The sequence below is a fragment of the Schistocerca americana genome, chromosome 11 (assembly GCF_021461395.2).
Source record: "Schistocerca americana isolate TAMUIC-IGC-003095 chromosome 11, iqSchAmer2.1, whole genome shotgun sequence".
NCBI classification, from domain to species: Eukaryota; Metazoa; Arthropoda; class Insecta; order Orthoptera; family Acrididae; genus Schistocerca; species Schistocerca americana.
Genome location: NC_060129.1, coordinates 149,438,104 through 149,457,672, shown reverse-complemented (window position 1 = coordinate 149,457,672; position 19,569 = coordinate 149,438,104). Strand labels below are relative to the sequence as shown.

The 19,569-nt window shown below is 40.7% G+C and overlaps 2 protein-coding genes across 2 annotated transcripts in view; one reads left to right on the top strand and one right to left on the bottom strand.

Annotated features, from left to right (window-relative positions):
• LOC124553408 overlaps positions 1 to 11,866 on the bottom strand; it is an 85,589-nt gene extending 73,723 nt beyond the window's left edge. Inside the window, exon 1 of the mRNA XM_047127273.1 lies at positions 11,194 to 11,866. The gene's annotated coding sequence lies outside the window, so the exon portion shown is untranslated. The remainder of the gene's footprint in view (positions 1 to 11,193) is intronic.
• A 1,583-nt stretch (positions 11,867 to 13,449) lies between these two features.
• The window catches only part of LOC124554074 (triosephosphate isomerase B), a 46,881-nt gene continuing 40,761 nt past the window's right edge, over positions 13,450 to 19,569 (top strand). Inside the window, exon 1 of the mRNA XM_047128123.1 lies at positions 13,450 to 13,719. Within this exon, the coding sequence (XP_046984079.1) occupies positions 13,611 to 13,719 (109 nt within the window). The 5' untranslated portion in view covers positions 13,450 to 13,610. The remainder of the gene's footprint in view (positions 13,720 to 19,569) is intronic.

The window sequence follows — 19,569 nt, the reverse complement described above, 5'->3', positions numbered from 1 at the left end:
TGGCGGAGCGTGCGAACACACTCGTTCGAGATGATCGACGGATCACCATCAAACAACTCAGTGCTCAACTTGACATCTCTGTTGGTAGTGCTGTCACAATTGTTCACCAGTTGGGATATTCAAAGGTTTGTTCCCGCTGGGTCCCTCGTTGTCTAACCGAACACCATAAAGAGCAAAGGAGAACCATCTGTGCGGAATTGCTTGCTCGTCATGTGGCTGAGGGTGACAATTTCTTGTCAAAGATTGTTACAGGCGATGAAACATGGGTTCATCACTTCGAACCTGAAACAAAACGGCAATCAATGTAGTGGTGCCACACCCACTCCCCTACCGAGAAAAAGTTTAAAGCCATACCCTCAGCCGGTAAAGTCATGGTTACAGTCTTCTGGGACGCTGAAGGGGTTATTCTGTTCGATGTCCTTCCCCATGGTCAAACGATCAATTCTGAAGTGTATTGTGCTACTCTTCAGAAATTGAAGAAACGACTTCAGCGTGTTCGTAGGCACAAAAATCTGAACGAACTCCTCCTTCTTCATGACAACGCAAGACCTCACACAAGTCTTCGCAGCCGAGAGGAGCTCACAAAACTTCAGTGGACTGTTCTTCCTTATGCACCCTACAGCCCCGGTCTCGCACCGTCGGATTTCCATATGTTTGGCCCAATGAAGGACGCAATCCGTGGGAGGCACTACGCGGATGATGAAGAAGTTATTGATGCAGTACGACGTTGGCTCCGACATCGACCAGTGGAATGGTACCGTGCAGGCATACAGGCCCTCATTTCAAGGTGGCGTAAGGCCGTAGCATTGAATGGAGATTACGTTGAAAAATAGTGTTGTGTAGCTAAAAGATTGGGGAATAACCTGGTGTATTTCAATGCTGAATAAAACAACCCCTGTTTCAGAAAAAAAAGTGTTGCATTACTTATTGAACTGCCCTCGTATTTTGTGCGACCTGTAAATAAATAGTTGCCACTATTACAGTTCCAACCCTCGTATGTTGTTGAAACGCTATTCACCGGAACTTAGGTATGCAGCAAGTTGGCCACCTCTCCCGTATTTCCTGGGATCTCCCACATTATGTCAATGTTTCTTTAAACATCCAGATTTCCTTACTGACAGCCTCTTTCTCCTCTATATTTCATCAGTGATCACTGGAATAAATATTAATCCCATAAAGTACTATTGAAAGTTAAAATTCCCTCTCTTGCAGATCTCTAAAGGATTTTGTATAATAATCAATACTATTCTGAACGTAGTCTTTTTTTCAGTAATAACAAAGCCCATGTATCTAGAAGAGTTGTGAGAGGGGGAATGTTTACTTGTTTCTCTGTCAGTACTGGCAACCCACATATGCACTTGTCTTGTACCGATCAGCAGCTGCGGTATAAATAAGAGACAGAAGTAACAAGAGCACACAAAAGCAGATTATACAGACATTTTTGTTTAAACACACTTGTTACACAATTCATTCCTTGACAGACTCACACAACAACAACAACATTTCGCAATATGATACTTTGTGGCAAAATGGTGACCCATTTATCTTGCTCACCCAAAACAACTTATTTCTGATGCGTTATATGAAAAATTGTTTCAGCTAGTGTTCTTTAACATCATTGGGTAGTTCTTGCTAAGTGGAACCATATACACTTTATTCAGAAACGCACTTACCATCTCCAAGAGCTATTCAAAAATGTGTCACAATGTACCATTTTTGTCAACAAATCATAGATGTTCAAATGGTACAGAGTACACAGGTTGTCAAGAAACTGGGCTGTTTACTGCCTTGTTTGTACACATTGTGTACACAATGTGGAGCTGTAGTAAAGGCTTGAGTTTTTGTTTATGATTTCCAACTGGTATAACATACGTACTCCTCTACCATCCGCGCACCTCATCTGTTGTTGCTTTAGCATACAAATACACTGCATCCTAGTGTAGTCATGCATCACAGTAACTTACTAACTGCATGGTGGCAGTGCAGACTGTGAATACAATTTTTTGTTGTTGTTGAAATACTGCTCATCTATGGAGAAAGTATGTGGACAAGAAATAATTTAGTAACTTGCATTTTTATAGTTATTATGTTATGTTTTTATGATTATTATTTTACTATGCCTATCTTGCACTCTACTGTAAATACCTGTATGGTATTTGCTGCAGGTGGGCGAAATTGTGTTTAGGCACAACTACTATACAGCAGATGATCCCTTGACAAGCCACCACATTCTCGCAGGATGTTTGGTCATCTCATTTCTCACCTACATGAAACGGTAAGTTGAAATGCAAGACCTAGAAACTGTTGTAGAACAAGAAGAGAAGAAGCTGCTGAGGTCGCTGTGCTTGCTGCCATAGCTGTGAATCCCCAAGTCAGCACACAACGGAATTTAACAAGAAGTTGGTGCCCCGAAAACAAGTATAGATAAAATTCTGCAACATCATAATTTCCACCCTTCATTTAAACCAAGAACTTCATGGAAATGACTTCAACAATAGGGTTCAATTTTGTCAGTTAGCTCAGCACCAAGACCTGACTTATCCTAATTTCTTTTCAGATATTCTTTTTACCAATGAGGTGTCATTATCCATTAAAGCAATTGTCAATAAGATGAATATGCATTTTTAGTCCCTCCATAATACACAGTGGCTCAGAAAGGTAGAGCATTAACATTTGTGTTAATGTTTACTGCAGAATTATTGCAGCCTTTCTTTGTAAATGGCAACCAAAATGACCGACAATAGTCCCAATTTAACACACAATCTTCCTGTTCTCTTACACAATGTACCTTTAAATCAGAGGATGCTCCTGTGTTATCAGCATTATGGATGCCCTGCACATAACGCCTTACGAGCACGATGAATTCCAGACCATAAATAAATACCCTGGTAGGTGGGTCACTTAGTTGGCCTGCCCAATCTCCAGACCTTACATCGCTGTTTTTGTTGCCCCCCCACTGGCCTGCAAAATCACCCGACTTGAACCCTATAGAAAATCTGTGGGACACATTGGAACAACAAGTAACATCAGCATCTACACAATTTGTTGGAATTGCACGATCAAATCCTCAGCGAATGGCTTGACCTGGATTGACATAACTGCACAAACTTGTGAACTTACTTCCTAACTAACCCAGGGAATTACCAAACCCACGGGAAGAATTATACTTCATTAAATGAAGCTTGTAATACTTTCTCAAGTGGTGACTAATTTTTTGTCCAGGGAGCTTATATACATTTTAAGGGGACATGTTATTAGCAGAAACCTTGAAAAGCTCTTGCCTGATTTACTTCAAATTTTTACACCGCACACTAATAAACATTCAGATGGGCACAGGCTGTATATTTTTTAAATAATAATGTACAGGTTTTCTGTTCAAATAGACTGCAAGAGAGAAAAAATAAATGTGCTGCTGTAAAAATGTGGTTTTTCTTTCTTGCAGTCAGCTTTAACTATGACAGAGGGGCATTCAAACAATTACACAAACTGTTTCTCTCATATATATTCTCTCTCTCCTTGTATACAATTTTAAACAAAACTTGTATACACAGCAATGAGCTGTTTTGTTTTCTTCCTTGGCATTAGTTTTAACAAAACAGAGGAACTCTGTATTTATGGCTCATTGAAAAGAATACTATTATGGAACCTGAATCATCTGAAACTTTGTAATCTTACCCATTTACAGATTAAAATTAAAAGAAATACTGTCACTGACACTACTATCCTCACAGATCCAACAGGCGGAGAGGTCTTTCTCATATCCTGTACACCAATGATCCCAATGATTTACCCACTCATTTTAATCAAGGTTTTGTTTGCAACAACAATAAACAAACTTAAAGTCAGAGAGAGAGGGGGGGGGGGGAAGAGGGAACAGATAGGAGGGGGAGAAGAGGGGAGTGGGGGAATAGACAGAGAGAAGGAGAAGGAAGCGATGTACAAAGAGAGGGAGGAAGAGGAGGAAGAGCAACTGCAAAGTACTGCTAGGTTTGCTAGAATGTGTGTATATGTTGACTGGAATACTCTTTCAAATTCTGAAGGTAGCAGGGATCAAATACAGGGAGCGAAAGGCTGTTTACAATTTGTACAGCTACCAGACGGCATTTGTAAGTGTCGAGGGGCATAAAAGGGAAGCAGTTGTTTGGAAGGGAGTGAGACAGGGTTGAAGCCTATCCCCAATGTTATTCAAGCTGTATACTGAGCACGTAGTAAAGGAAACAAAAGAAAAATTTGGAGTAGGAATTAAAATCCATGGAGAAGAAATAAAAACTTTGAGGTGTGCCAATGACATTGTAATTCTGGCAGAGACAGCAAAGGATCTGGAAGAGCAGTTGAACGGAATGGACAGTGTCTTTAAAGGAGGATATAAGATGAACATCAACACAATCAAAAAGATGATATGGAATGTAATCATATTAAATCAGGTGATGCTGAGGGAATTAGATCAGGAAATGAGACACTTAAAATAGTACATGAGTTTTGCTATTTGGGGAGCAAAATAACTGATGATAGTCGAAGCAGAGAGGATATAAAATGTAGACTGGCAATGGCAAGCAAAGTGTTTCTGAAGAAGAGAAATCTGTTAACATCGAGCATAGATTTAAGTGTCAGGAAGCCTTTTGAAAAGTATTTGTATGGAGTGTAGTCATGTATGGAAGTGAAACATGGACGATAAATAGTTTAGACAAGAAGAGAATAGAGCTTTCGAAATGTGGTGCTACAAAGAATTTTGAAGATCAGATGGGTAGATCACATAACTAATGAGGAGGTACTGAACAGAATTGGGGAGACAAGGAATTTTTGGCACAACTTGACAAGAAGAAGGGATCGGTTGGTAGAACACTGTCTGAGGCATCAAGGGATCGCCAATTTAGTACTGGAGGAAAGTGTGGAGGGTAAAAATAATAGAGGGAGACCAAGGGATGAATACACTAAGCAGATTCAGAAAGATGTAGGTTGCAGTAGTTAGTCGGAGATGAAAAGGCTTGCACAGAATAGAATAGCATGGAGAGCTGCATCAAACCAGTCTCTGGACTGAAAACAACAACAACATCAAATGGCAAAAATACAGATACGATCGACAGTACTTTGCTGAAGTGAAAATTATACTGCATGCTAGTCCAAAGGTGCTATTAGACAGTAGAGAAATTCTTGAATTATGAGAAAGTACATAAAATAAGGCAAAGGCAACCTCAGGTGTGAGCATTTGGGTGTCTGTGTGGTTGTGTGTATTGATGTGTGTACTTTTTCTAAAGAAAGAGCAGGAGCTCAAAAGCTACTGCAAATACTGTTGTCTGTTGCGCGTTTCTATGTGCCACACATTAGCCAGCTACAGGTGAGCAGTTGCCTTCCATTTATTTTACGTATTATTCCATCCAGGATTCTCCATTGTCATTATGAAAGATAATGCAGACTGACTCTTACAGAGAAGAGAACAGCAATCTGTCAGAGCCAACCTGTATTTTGTACACAACGAATGGCTCAGAATGTCAGTTTTTGACAAAATAGCATGAAAGATAATGCTGTTACTTAGACACTAAGTAACAATAAGCTAACCTACAAATCAGAATATAGGTTGGAAAAAGCTATACCAACAAAAATAGCATTTGTAAATTTAGAGACAGCTGCCGATGGGTATACTTTCTTTAATATTCTGATGGCAGCATGGACAAAATACCTGGAGCAGAAGATTATCTCCACATTATACAGAAATCAGATTGAAGTTCTAAGTGTCAAGGGATGTGACAGGAAAGCAGTAGTTACAAAAAGAGAGGGACAGGGTTGTAGCCTATTCCTGATGTTATTCAATCTGTACACCAAGCGAGCCACGAAGGAGAGTTCGTCATAATTCTGTCAGAGGTGGCAAAGGGACTTAAAAGAGCAGCTGAATGGAAACGATAGTGCCTTGAAAAGAGATTATGAGATGAACATCAACACAAGTAAAACAGGGGTAATGGGGTATAGTCGAGTTAAATCAGGCGATGCTGAGGGAATCAAGTGTATTGTGTTTTTGGAGTAGCAAAATTACTGATAATGGTTGAAGTAGAGAGAATATAAAACAGAGATCGGCAATAGTAAAAAAATTCTTTGTTAATAATATATAAATTTTTAACATAAAATATAAATTTAAACATAATATATCTCTCAATAAGAAGTAAACTACAAGACATTACATAGATAAAATACTAATGAGAAAAGTAAAAAGTAAAAATATCTATGAGTTGCAATCTGAGGTCAGGGTTCTAGCAAACAGGAAATAAGGCAAAGCAATCAATAAGCTGAATTTCATCATTTGGTCAGACAAAATTAAGAACAAAAAAACAACACAAAAAGAAAGTTGTATGAATCGGTAATACAAAGCATTTGTTTACTCACCATATAGTGGAGATGCTGAGTCGTGATAGGCACAGCAAAAAGATCCACACAATTATAGCTTTCGGCCATTAAGGCCTTTGTCAGCAACAGACACAGATACACACACGCACGTGCAACTTGCACACACGCCTGCAGTCTCAGACAACTGAAACCACACTGTCATTGTGGCCAGTGTGGTTTCAGTTGTCTGAGACTGCAGGCGTGTGTGCAAGTTGCACGTGCGTGTGTGTATCTGTGTCTGTTGCTGACAAAGGCCTTAATGGCCGAAAGCTATAATTGTGTGAATCTTTTTGCTGTGCCTATCACGACACAGCATCTCCACTATATGGTGACTGGCAACTTTCCTTTTCTAATATTGTTACATTCCTTCCTGGATTTTCCATTGTTTTTTGAAAGCATTTATTTATATGGAGCAGATTCCTGGGGAACAACAAAAAAACTCAAGAGAAGATTTGAGGCTGTGCAAGTTGATTTTCTGAGATGAAGCTACATAGTTTCAAGGAGAGACAAGATCCAAAATAAAGAAATCAGGAAGCAAATGAAAACTCCCATATTCATCACTGAAGAGGTGGAAAAAATGACATTCAAAATTGTGTCGGTAGGTGAGGAGACCAAGGGATGAACGATGGCCAAAACAAAAAAATAAAATAAATAAATAAGAAACTTACTTACTGACTTACTCTCACTCTCTCTCACTCTCACTCTCTCTCTCTCTCTCTCTCTCTCTCTCTCTCTCTCTCTCTCTCTCTCTCTCTCTCTCTCTCTCTCTCTCACACACACACACACACACACACACACACACACACACACACACCGAGCGAGGTGGCGCGGCGGTTAGCACACTGGACTCGCATTCAGGAGGACAACTGTTCAATCCCGTCTCCGGCCATCCTGATTTAGGTTTTCCGTGATTTCCCTAAATCGCTTCAGGCAAATGCTGGGATGGTTCCTTTGAAAGGGCACGGCCGATTTCCTTCCCCACCCTTCCCTCAACCGAGCTTGCGCTCCGTCTCTAATGACCTCGTTGTCGACGGTACGTTAAACACTAATCTCCCCCTCCAAACACACACACACACACACACACACACACACACACACACACACACACACACACAGGGTGTCCCACCTAACACCGCAACTTCATATTTCCAAAATGAAACAAAATGTGAAAAATACAATCGGCCAGGGATATACGAATCTCATGGGCTCACACAATGGGCAGGACAGTGCAAGCAGCCTGCATTGCAGCATCATGGCACAAATTGTGGAGCTGTTGTCATCCTTTACAGTTAAGTATTTCAGTAGGAATGAATTATACAACAGTGAAACCGAGTCTGCCATCACTAACTGTACCTCCTGTTTTCATTTTGATAGGGGTAAAAAAAAACCAAATATGTGTCATTTAAATATACGTAACTTTGTGTTGAAAGTGATATTTGTTTACGAAACTCTATGATTCTTACTTCATTAGAACAATTTATTAATTTGCTACCAGTTTCAGTAAACGGCCATCATCTGGCATGAAAAATTGACTACTGCAAGTCACATGTCAATACTGTAGAACCATACAACTTGGCTGCATTAGAACAATTTATTAATTTGCTACCAATTTCAATAAGCAACCATCATCTGACATAAAAAATTAGCTATTGCCAAGTCACATGTCAATAATCTAGAACCACATTGTACAATCACATTAATTGTCAATTTCATGAGTAATAATACAAAAGAACAACAATTTTCAAACATCAGCAACCTTTGTCATACACACACACGGTGGTTTGCAGAGTATGGGTGCAGATGTACATGTAGAAATAGTGTGAATGAAGAAGGTTGCTGATTTGCGAAAATTTTCTGTATTATTATTCCTGAAGCTGACACTTAATGGGATTGTATGATATAATACAATTGAAAAATGACCCGAAGTAACCAATTTTTTTGTGTCAGATGATAGTTGTTGACTAAAATTGGCAGCAAATTAATAAACTATGCTAATGTGACCAAGTGTAAGGAATTTCCTGAAACATATAATATTGCTGACAGTTACCTGAAGAAAAAGACACCCGATATTTGTCTACTTTTATGGACTGTGCATTTCTGTACCAACGAACAAGCCCCTGACATACATGCACCACTCGCCAATTGCATTTTTCACATTTTGTTCCATTTTGCAAATATGTTGTATTGCAGAGTTAGGTGGACACCATACATACAAAGGGTGTTCGGAAATTCACAACTTCTAGGACCTGTAGAGGAAAGTAAGTACACGACATTCTGAACAGGAACCTAGGTTTCGAAACTTACCATTTCTGTGCTACAGCCGTCTGAAAACACTTTTGCTAGCTAGGTATGCAACAGGGTAGTCATGGTGGGGGACAGCTGCGTAGGGTTAGCCAATGCCATTTGGCATCCATCCTACCTCTGTGACCTGGTTCAAGCCTCAGTCATGTGATTATGAGTGTTAGAGTACACATTGCAGAATACACCGACATGATCATTCTGAATGGTGAAGCTCACAGTGATGTAAGAGCAGATTATCGCCTCTGTCAAAACCGTTCTCCACAACATCTGACTATCATGTACCCTTTTTGCCACAATTATGCATCAACTTTGAGAAAGGGTAGCTTCACCATCAGCAGGCGCACTCCAAGGAGATGCCGCACATCTGAATTGAGAGAGGCCATACTGCATCACATTGAAGAACACCTGTCAATGAGTATATGAGCAATTTCTTTAGACATTAATGAGTGGAGCTGTAAAACAAGTGATGTACTGGGTAACACCTAATCAATTACTTGTAAAAGTAGTCATATTACCAACATGTTTCCAAATGATTGTAGCACAGAAAAAGTACATTTCCAGACAAGAGTTCCCATTCAAAATATTATCTACACATGAACAATGTGTATAATTTAAACGTTTCAATGTCGTTTTTAAAGGTATTTGCCTGGAGTGTACCTTTGCATGGAAATGAAATGTGCTCAATAAACAATTCAGACAAGAAGATAATATTATCTTTTGAAATGTAGTGCTACAGAAGAATGTTGAAGATTAGATGTGCAGATCAAATAACTAATGAGTGTGTACTGAATTGAACAGTGGAAGAAGAAATTCATGGTACAACTTGATGAACAGAAGGGGTCAGAAGCTAGGACGCATTCAGAGACATCAAGAAATTATCAGTTTGGTAATGGAAAGAAGTGCGTGGGTGGGTAAAATTGTGTACTAGTCTCCCCTGACATCTTGGTTGCAGTGACAAACTGATCTGTACTACAGTCCGAGGTCTATATTAGGTTGAAACGTCAAAATTTGATTGTGAGTTGGCGAAGTTAATGAATGTGAAAGCAGAAAAAAATCTGGTTGTGGTAAAAAATTGACTGGTAGTAAAGCCTAATGCTTATATATGCACTATATTGAAAATATGCAAGGGGGGTCCAATAGGTAATTTTTGCTGCATGGGTTTAAAATCATAGGAGGAAACAGAGGCTTGAATACAGTATGTAGATTCAAATGAGTGTAGGTTCCAGTAACTATGCAGAGATGAACAGGCTTGCATAGGACAGACTATAGCACGCAGCTGCATCAAACAGACTGAAAACCAAAACTACAAAAAGCATGTAGTGATTATGGCAATTTGATGGTTTTCCTTTCTTACTGTAAAACTGGCTCATTCCACAGTCTTGAACATTCTCAAGGATGATGAAATCCCTGGACCATAGTGAATGAAGGAGGAGCTCAGATCACATTCTTCTGCCTTGCACATAAGTTTTGTTAACTGATCATCAATGTACTCACAGAAATATTAAACAAGAACTGACTAAACAGCAAGACATTTTAAGCAGATACTTTTCTGCTACCCTGAGCAGCAGCTAAAGTACCAACTACAAGATAAACCTCAGTCCTTACACTCACTTCTTCTGAAACTGTCATTGACCACCATTCCCATCAGATCGTGACTGTAAAAGCAAGCTCTTCTCAAAAGATTACTTCTACCGTGATGACAGTGCAAGAGGATTCAAAAATGAGTTATTACAAACATATTTCTATCAGTAACATAGTTTGTACAATAATAAATAAATAGTAAACCCACTACTTCATGAGTTATACAGAACATCTGTTGTTTATCTTCTGTTGGTCACTTAGTACTTATTTGATTACATTGGTATTGATATCTGTAAAAACTGAGTCCAATTTACAATACCTTACTTTTTAGCATGCAGCATATAATGAACACTGCCACTTGCTATGTAGGTACCAGAAATTTTCAATTCTTAGATAATTTGTCTAAGAGACATTTTTAAAAAAAAGATTGACATATGACTTCATAACAGCTGCATAATCCAATGATACGAAATTATTTGAACTTTAAAACCTTCTAGTCTTAGAAATGACATCTTTCATCTCTCCTATTTCATTATAGACGAGAGCTGCTGATAATTTATAATTAATTTATAAGTATCTGTCATTCAGTCAGGTCCGAGAGATATCAGTATGGAAGAAACATACCGTAATTCTGTGGTACATCTGCCTGATGGACACAATTTATTCATGCTTTGAAGAATGTTTCCAGTTTGGGAAAACACAGTTCAGATCGCTGTCATATTCTGACGAGTAATAATATGTAAAAAAACAAAAAAAATTCCAGCCCTTTATCTAAAATAAACGCCGCTCCTGAGCGGTGTGCACAGAAGTATGCGATTAAACATTTGCCCTAATACCATGCATAGATGTAGGCTATGCACCTTTTCGAGCTTTAGCACCAATACTAAATCACTGATACAAATATTGAATGGGACTAAACTGTAATACGATACTTACACAGTTCTACATCCAGTTATGAAGGATTTAGCTGAGGACACAATACTGCTGGAGAAGAGACTGTACTTTCCTCCTAACGAACGTCTTGCGCAAAATTTACATTACCCATCATCATAAAATGTTCAATTCACATGACATTAACGCTGTAAATTAAGTCGCCCGTTCCCACTTTTAACTCACATACATGTTGCAGGTAATAGCGTTAAATAATTTGCATAAGAGGCCCTGATCTAGTATTCCATCTTGCTGTTGTGAAACTTTGCTAACCAAATAGTTCATTTAATTTAATCAACTGACGTATGCAAGTTACGTAAACACTAAATAACAAATTTAATTCGTTTGTATAATATTTTTGCGCAAGATTAAATGTCTGGTACAGTACTGCGCAATTTGGAAACGCCGCGTCTGGAATACATTACTTTCGTACAATGCAAGCATCAAACCACACGAGTCGCTTAAATTTATTGTACATGCCATGAAAATCCATGGCGGATGGCGCAAATCTCTGAATCAACAGCAGACGAAATTTAAACAGCCTATTCTCACTTGCAATCAAAATCAGCAGCATTTACCATGATACCAACATTGGAACAGCATCTAATTCAATTAAAAGCGGGCGTTCAAACGATGGACAGAAGTGACCCAAGGAAATTTTATGAAATGTTAGCCATGAAATCGGAAGCTTATGTCAGGTTGCAAATAAAAGAGATGGGTGGCGTGACTTTTATGACTGGGTAGCACCCATTTTTAATATAGCTTAAGATGAAGACAAAACAATGCGGCACGAATTATTGCGAATATGATCGCTAAAGTAATTTTCGAGACTGTCTACTACCGAGATGTAAAAATATTTGGTGTTTTGTAAAAATGTTGTCTGGTTTCAGATTTATGATGTAGTTTACTTCCCAAAAAAAATCAAGTATTTACGAAAAGCAATTTACAGCCAATCTAAAAAAGTAAAGCTTCAAAATAGCAGCTCACAAAACAGCTAACGCAATGGATTTTCGTTATTTCTGTGCGTAATCAAAGTACTTGATAGTACTCTTGCTTGGGCCAGCCCTTAGTTTTAACAGACCTAAGGCTTCAAAAACTTCTGTCGAACAGCATTTGACCTTTTTGCTGGTTTGATTTCAGTGTATTGCAGTGAAAGTTCGTTTTACCAGAGGAAACAAAACTGCACGTTATGTTAATATCTCTGCAGGCGCACCATTTATTTACACATGGCCATAAAAAGATAGAAAAGAAAACCTGTTTGGCTCAAAATTGTTAGTTTTAATCTAGATCTGAATACTAAGAATTTTGTGAAACGTGCATCTTTAATATACCACTATGGCTGGTAAGAGATTTTCCATTGTTATAAACATTGTAGTGTGATTAGTTCGTCTTGCTTTGCCGTTCGTTCTTGGTATTTCGCAAATGTTTATGATGGGACATATCCAGTGTTTTATACATGTTGAGCGGCTAGTTTAGAAAGTACAGTAATATAATTTTCGTAAAAAAAGTTCTTATACGCAAGGCACGTTAATTTGGTGCAGTCTGATCCGAGTTACGGAATACTATGATGTAATTATGTTGGCTCAAAATATGTTTTTAAATGACAAATGAAAGCCATCAGGTGCATTCTAGGACTTACCCAACGCGAATCATACAGCGTATATTTCACGGAGGAGGAGATTGGTGCTTAACATCCCGTCGACGACAAAGCCATTAGAGAGGGGCGATTATTTCAAACAACAATGCCAAGTACCAGTACAGTGCCAGCTAACAAGGACATCGGTGTTCGGGTTGGATGTTGTGTGAAATGCTCAAATCGTGTTATCTTCGAATGAGATGTTCTGTCTCATACGTAGTGTTAGAATGGACGTACAACGCACCGATAAACCGAAGATTTATCAGTCCTCTGAAATGGAATAACTTAATTCTGAGAAATGGTAAGATCTGAAAGTTAGCAAGAAGTCTCAAACTGATAGCTGGTTGTAGGCTAAAATTGGAAGTGAAATGACATTGACCTTTAGACGGTTCGTTTAGGTACCAAGCGTGACATTACCCTGTGCACAGTGTGCATGTTGATATTTTGGTTTGCTGTCAGATTAATTCACAGTGAGTTCCAGAATGTTTATACTTTTCATTTTCTGAACCATATCGATTTGCCACTGATCAGTTATGTCAGACTAATTAATTGTTATATTCAAAATTAAATAAAATGGAGAAGATCGATATAACGTTGCACAAGTCGATTTGTAATCCCATCGATACGTGTCTGTCCTTGCGAAGGTCAGATCCTGTAGTTTGCAGGTGCACGAAGGGCAGCAGCGGGTTGCTTGAGAGCTTGCCTGTTATTCTTTACAGTTTGCTGTGATTGTAAACGGCGCCCTCAGTCGGGTCCTTGTCCGTGTGTTGGTGGCGTTCCAGGCGAGATGGGTCGAAGATTTATTGTAGGTGGAAATTGGAAGATGAATGGAGATAAGAAGAGTATCGAAGAAATCCTGGGATTTCTGAGGCAGGGCCCGTTGGACGAAAGTGTCGGTAAGTTGATAACTTAATTACATTCAGCCTCTTTGTTTAGATCTTCACCATAACAAATGTTTGTAAAAAGGTACACAAGAAAATCTTATTTTTCCCTTGGTGCTTTCTCCTAAATTCCACCCATAAAACCAACCCCCTTTCAACCCACTTTTCGGCATTATGAACCCTATACACCCACTGATTGGAGAAAGTTTCAATAATCTTCAAAACGCAATGTAGTAATATGAGTCAGTTGCTACTACGTTATGTCACACACACCAACAGTCTGTGAGCAGGGAAGAGCCTCAATATGTGCACTAGATTTTGTTAGTGACTTGGTGTTGGCTTTGTCAAATCACAATGAGCTTGTGGCTTTTCATCTACGTTTACATCTGTGGACATGCAATAGATCAGCCTTCCAACGCAAATAACCGAATTAAAATGCCATGTTATTGGGGAGAGGGGGGGCAGATACTGGCCAACTTGTTTTGTTTGATGTATTATTTTGGTGTTGCCTTATTAACAAACTCTTCGAAAAGTAGGCCTACTGTTATGACCACTTACTCGTAATCCCTCTAGGCCAGCAAATAATATTACATTACAGTTATTTCTGTGGTCAATGACCCAAAATATTTGTTTTCAGACCAAAAACAAGTATGGTTTTGTACCATACCACTGAGACTACTGCTGATCTGAATATTTTACCGATTCATTCATCCAGGGATCATGTGATAACTTGACAAATTTTGCACAAATAAGGGCTCGAGTGTGATGTTGGACACGCTGAAATGTAGATTGTGGCGACAGACTGAGTTTTATATTTATGTGCTACTTACTGTATTTTGATAATCTAGTGATGTAGACAAAATAAATTGTGTGGCGTAATGCCTTTGATATACTATCTTGATGTTTATAAAGTTTATAGTAACATACTGGAATAATGCAATGCATTTCTTTAAAAATGGAAGGTGGCATTTTCTGGGAGGTGTTAAAGGTCAAAGTCAAACCCAGCGACATTGCATGTGGAAATTCTTATAAACCTACCCGTTGCACAGTAATGTAAAGCTGTACACACCAGCTTTTCAGTGATTTAAATGAACTCAAGTGAAGATGGACGTGTGTGAATTTAACACAATTTCCAAACTTAGCTGGCTGTAACTTTCTTCACAGTTGTCATGTACTTCTGCAAGTTGGTATTTACTAAGTGGATCATAAATTAGCAACTGTAACTGCCTAGGTTTATGGTGGGGGTATTGAGTGAGGGGGATTAGAGGGAGAGAGATGCGGGAGGCACGTTGAGGGATTAGGGGTGGATGGCTAGTGGCTCAGAGGAAGCGGCTGGTTCTCCAGCTACGAATGCGGTAGAGAGGGGTGGCATATAAAAGGGCTAAGCGTGTCGATCCCCGGTAGTCGGAGCTGGTGGGGATGTCATTTGGGAGAGGCTGACAGAATGGAGGACTTACTGATTTTCTCTGCATGCAACAGTGCTTCTCTTAAGGCATGTGGAGTTTCTGATGACAAAATTCGTGAATTTTGGGTATTTTATGAAGCTAGATAGGTGAAACAAAGCCTCATTAGTGAAAAAGGTTTAATCTCAAACATTGCAAGTCCTTTTCAGTTCACAAATTGCTGAAACCATTCACAATACGCTATTCACCTTGGATAGCCGTACAATGTAACTGTTGCACAGCAGTAATATTATATGGGTACATCTCCAGTTATTTGGTTATGGCCTTATGCGCTGCTGTATGGGAGACTATAGCCTCTTGCGACAATCTCGTCACGATTTTGTTGGCATCTACGACACAAGGCCTAAAACGTCGCCTTGCTTCTGTTAAAATTGTGGGCCTACCAGTTTGTGCTAAATCATAAACTGAACCTGTTGCTTAGAATTTGTGAATTAAATTATGTACAGTGTCACACTGTGAACCCCTGAAAGCAGGAAAACTCAATCTAAATTGCCACCTCACATGCTCCATAGAATTTCCTTCTGTACAGAAAACCTCTTCCACTAAGAATGCTCTGCATTCTTACTGCACTCAGCTTACAGATAATACACAACTAACAGCTGCAATACACACCCAACACTACTGTCCATTAATTGTGTGTCGGTATTGGACTAAAATATCTGTACGGCAATGCAGATGTCAATGGTGTATCCTGTGTGTCTTGCTTAAATATTGGCTTGTTCTGTTAATTCACAGTTATAACCATTGACGAGAGTAATGCCCACTTTATTCTTCACTGTGTGATCATTCCACCCATGGCCAACCTATTGATGGGCCATCTAGAGGAATCCGTCCTAAACACCCAGAATCCTCAACCTGTCTCCAGCTTTGATTCATTGATGACATCTTTGCGATCTGGATTGGGGGTGAGGACATCCTATCCACATTCCTCCAGAACCTCAACAGACCCCTTGCGGGTCCGGGGGTTAGAATAGGCCCGAGGTATTCCTGCCTGCCGTACGAGGAGACTAAAAAAATTTCACACATTTCGGTGTGAACCCTGTAGGGTTTGACCTTCATTCTTCAAAATTTTCCCGAAGAGCGAGCCAATTAGAGAAGGGCGTCTTACAAGGTGCATCGTGTCCATTGTGCATTGATACTTTAGCCCACTTTCTCATCATCACATTGCAGTCCTGCCCATTCTCATGCAGTGTCGATTTCTGCATCCAAAACGGCAGCCAGTCCGTTGTGGTGGGGCCGCCATGTACCCTGTTGGTTGTAGCCCCCTGGCCACACAGGGATTGCTCTGCTTAAGCCTGCGCCATTAACTCCACACATATGCTGAGAGGTAGATGCCCATCCCCCTGGGGCATCGGGACTCCCGGCAATGGCCATCCTGCCAGGTGGCCTTTGCTGCGGCTGGGTAGCGCCCGTGGGGAGGGCCCCTGACCGGAGTGGGTGGCATCAGGGCGGGTGACACGCGATGATGCATAGTCCATCATCTCTTGCTGGTGGTGAAACACCAGTAGTCTCTAAGCGATCACAAGCTCAATTCAGTGCACAGAAGTACGACCCCAGATTGTTCCCCTCCCTGGCCACACCGTGGGAGGAACATCAGGCTAAGGATGGCAGCGGATCTTATTCGCCCCGGTACTTTGTATGCTTAGAGAGCTGATGGGAAATCTTTCATGATGATGAAGCCTCAGTTTTTTGTTGATAACTTAGAGGACAAGTTCGGGGAGGTGGAGGTCTTGTCCAAATTGAGATCTGGGTCTGTCTTGATCAAAACACCATCTTCTGCCCAGTCACGTGAGTTACTCGCTTGTGATAAGCTGGGGGGTGTTTCTGTAACCATCACGCCCCATAAGAGCTTAGATATGGTCCAGGGTATCATATTTTGCAGAGACCTTCTTTTGCAGTCCGACGATGAGCTGCGTGCCAATTTTGAGCGGCGAGACGTATATTTCGTCCGGCGTGTTGTACTGGTTGTTACCTATCTCGTTTCTTAGATAACTGAAAAATTGTGGAATCTTACGTGGTATATTGTGGTAGGACCTCACTCTCGCCACGTGTTTTTTGAATGAGAATAATACGAGTAGTTCCAGCACAGTTTCAGCAAGACTTATTTTATTAGTAGTTGCTGAAAGATTACACACTGCAGATCTCGTTTGTCTAGGGGTTCTCGAAGTTTTGTCTGCAAGATAATCATTCCAACAAGAGTGGCCTGGGTTTTCTTCCTGTTTGAAATAAACACTACCAGATGTGAAATGCTTTCAGCTAAAAATTATGTTTAGCTGTACTTTTTGTTAGTAACTACACCATTTTCACTATGAACATTGATACTCTAAATGCATTATACCACACTTGTCACATAAACACGTCCACCTCCCTCCAATACAGACAAAGAAGTGGCGGGCAAGCCAACGTGTGCCCGGAAGTTGCAGACATTCCTGCATTCTAGATTCTTTGGTCTACTGACCTTAACTAACTCCAAAGATCCATATAAATAAATACATATAAATATACAGCATTTAACATCTCAAACGAATCCATTATTTATCATAAAAGAAAATATTCATAATTAAATAAATTAAACATATTTTCTGGCAACATAATGAAATTACCTTAACTCTTTACTGTGGGCATCGTACTTTTCGCATGAGATAAACTTTATCCCCGACAGTTAATTACATTAGTGTCCACTGGGGTCTGAAGGATAATCAGGTTGCCACCGGTGCCTTCATCTTGGCCTTTGAGGGTGATAATTGCCCGAGTAGGTCGAGGTGATGGTCTACTGGAGTGATGTAAAGTCCTATATCCCTCCCCCAATGCAGTGCTTTAAGTGCTGGAAGTTCGGCCATACGTCTTCACACTGTACTTCCAGTGTCACATGCCGAGATTGCGGACACCCATCACATCCCAATACTGCATGTACCCCGCCTCCCATCTGTGTCAACTGTGGAGAGCATCATTCACCTTGCTCGCCTGACTGCAGGATTCTCCAGAAAGAAAGGAAAACCATGGAGTACAAGACCCTGGACTGACTGACCTACACAGAGGCTAAGAGAAAATTCGAACGCCTGCATCCTGTGCGTCTGACATCGTCTTACGCCGCCACTACAACAGTTCTGGCAGCATCAGCTCCACCAACCCAGGTCTCCTCTCAGAGCTGGAAGACTCCACCTGCCATCTCGGTGGGGGGCATTTCCCTGCCTGTAGCTCTTGCACCACCTACTTCGGGAGCAACACCCCCCCTTCCCCCCAACCATCGGGGACATCCATCCCCACTTCCAAGCCAGAGAAGCGCAAGTTTTCTACAGCTTCTCTCGCTAGGAATGTTCCATTGGGTCACTCATTTCTCAGGTTTCTTCTAGTGGGAAAGAAGACACCCGCCAGTCGCTGAAGAGCCCAAAAGTAGGTGGTCGTGGGGGTTCTCTCTCATCCTCAGTCCTGGAGACTGAGCCAGTCAAGTCCTCCCAGCCAGGGAAACCCAAGGAGCAGCGAGAGAGATCCGAAAAGAAAACCCTTAAGACCGAGGAAATTGCGGTGGCACCCACACCACCGCTACCTACAAGTTCTGTGGCTGAGGATGGGGTGGAGATTTTGGCGTCCACTGAGGACTTAGATCTCGCCAGACCCTCAGACACAATGGATATAGACTGCTCAGGCAATAAATCGGTGGCAGCAGGTGACTCTGAGGCGTAAACTACCTCATTGAATGTTCCATGCCTTCCCAGTCTGTGTCATCGTCCAGTGGAATTGAGGCAGCTTTTTCCACCGCCTGGCTGAACTATGGCAACTGTTAAGCTTTACACCTGCTATCTGCATTGACCTCCAGGAAACCTGGTTCCCAGCAATGCGCCTGCCCTCCATGGCTTTAAGGGATATTACAGGAACCATAGCGATTATACCCCTATACAAACCATGCTCCCAACCCCTTACCTAATGGCTCATATCCCTGTAATAGATGTAGATGCAAGACCTGTCCCATACATCAAAGGCAGGGCTACCTGTGAAACCAGTCATGTGATGTACAAGCTAAGCTGCAACCACTGTGGTGCATTTTATGTGGGCATGACAACCAACAAGCTGCCTGTCCGCATGAATGGCCATGGACAAATTGTGGCCAAGAGACAACTGGACCACCCTGTTGCCGAGCACGCCGCCAAACACGGCATTCTTCATTTCAATGACTGCTTGATAGCCTGTGCCATATCAGGGTGTGTATGACCTGGGAGATCCGGGAAAAACCCGGAAATTTTTTCATCTGGGAGAAAACCAGGAAAATCCCGTGAATTTTTTAGAATTCCGGGAATTTTTCATTGTTTTAGTTACCAGTTAAATTTTTGCGATTTTGACAGTTAAGAATCGGTACTCTAACGAAGGATATTACTGTATCCCGCTTCTACAGAATAATACTGCA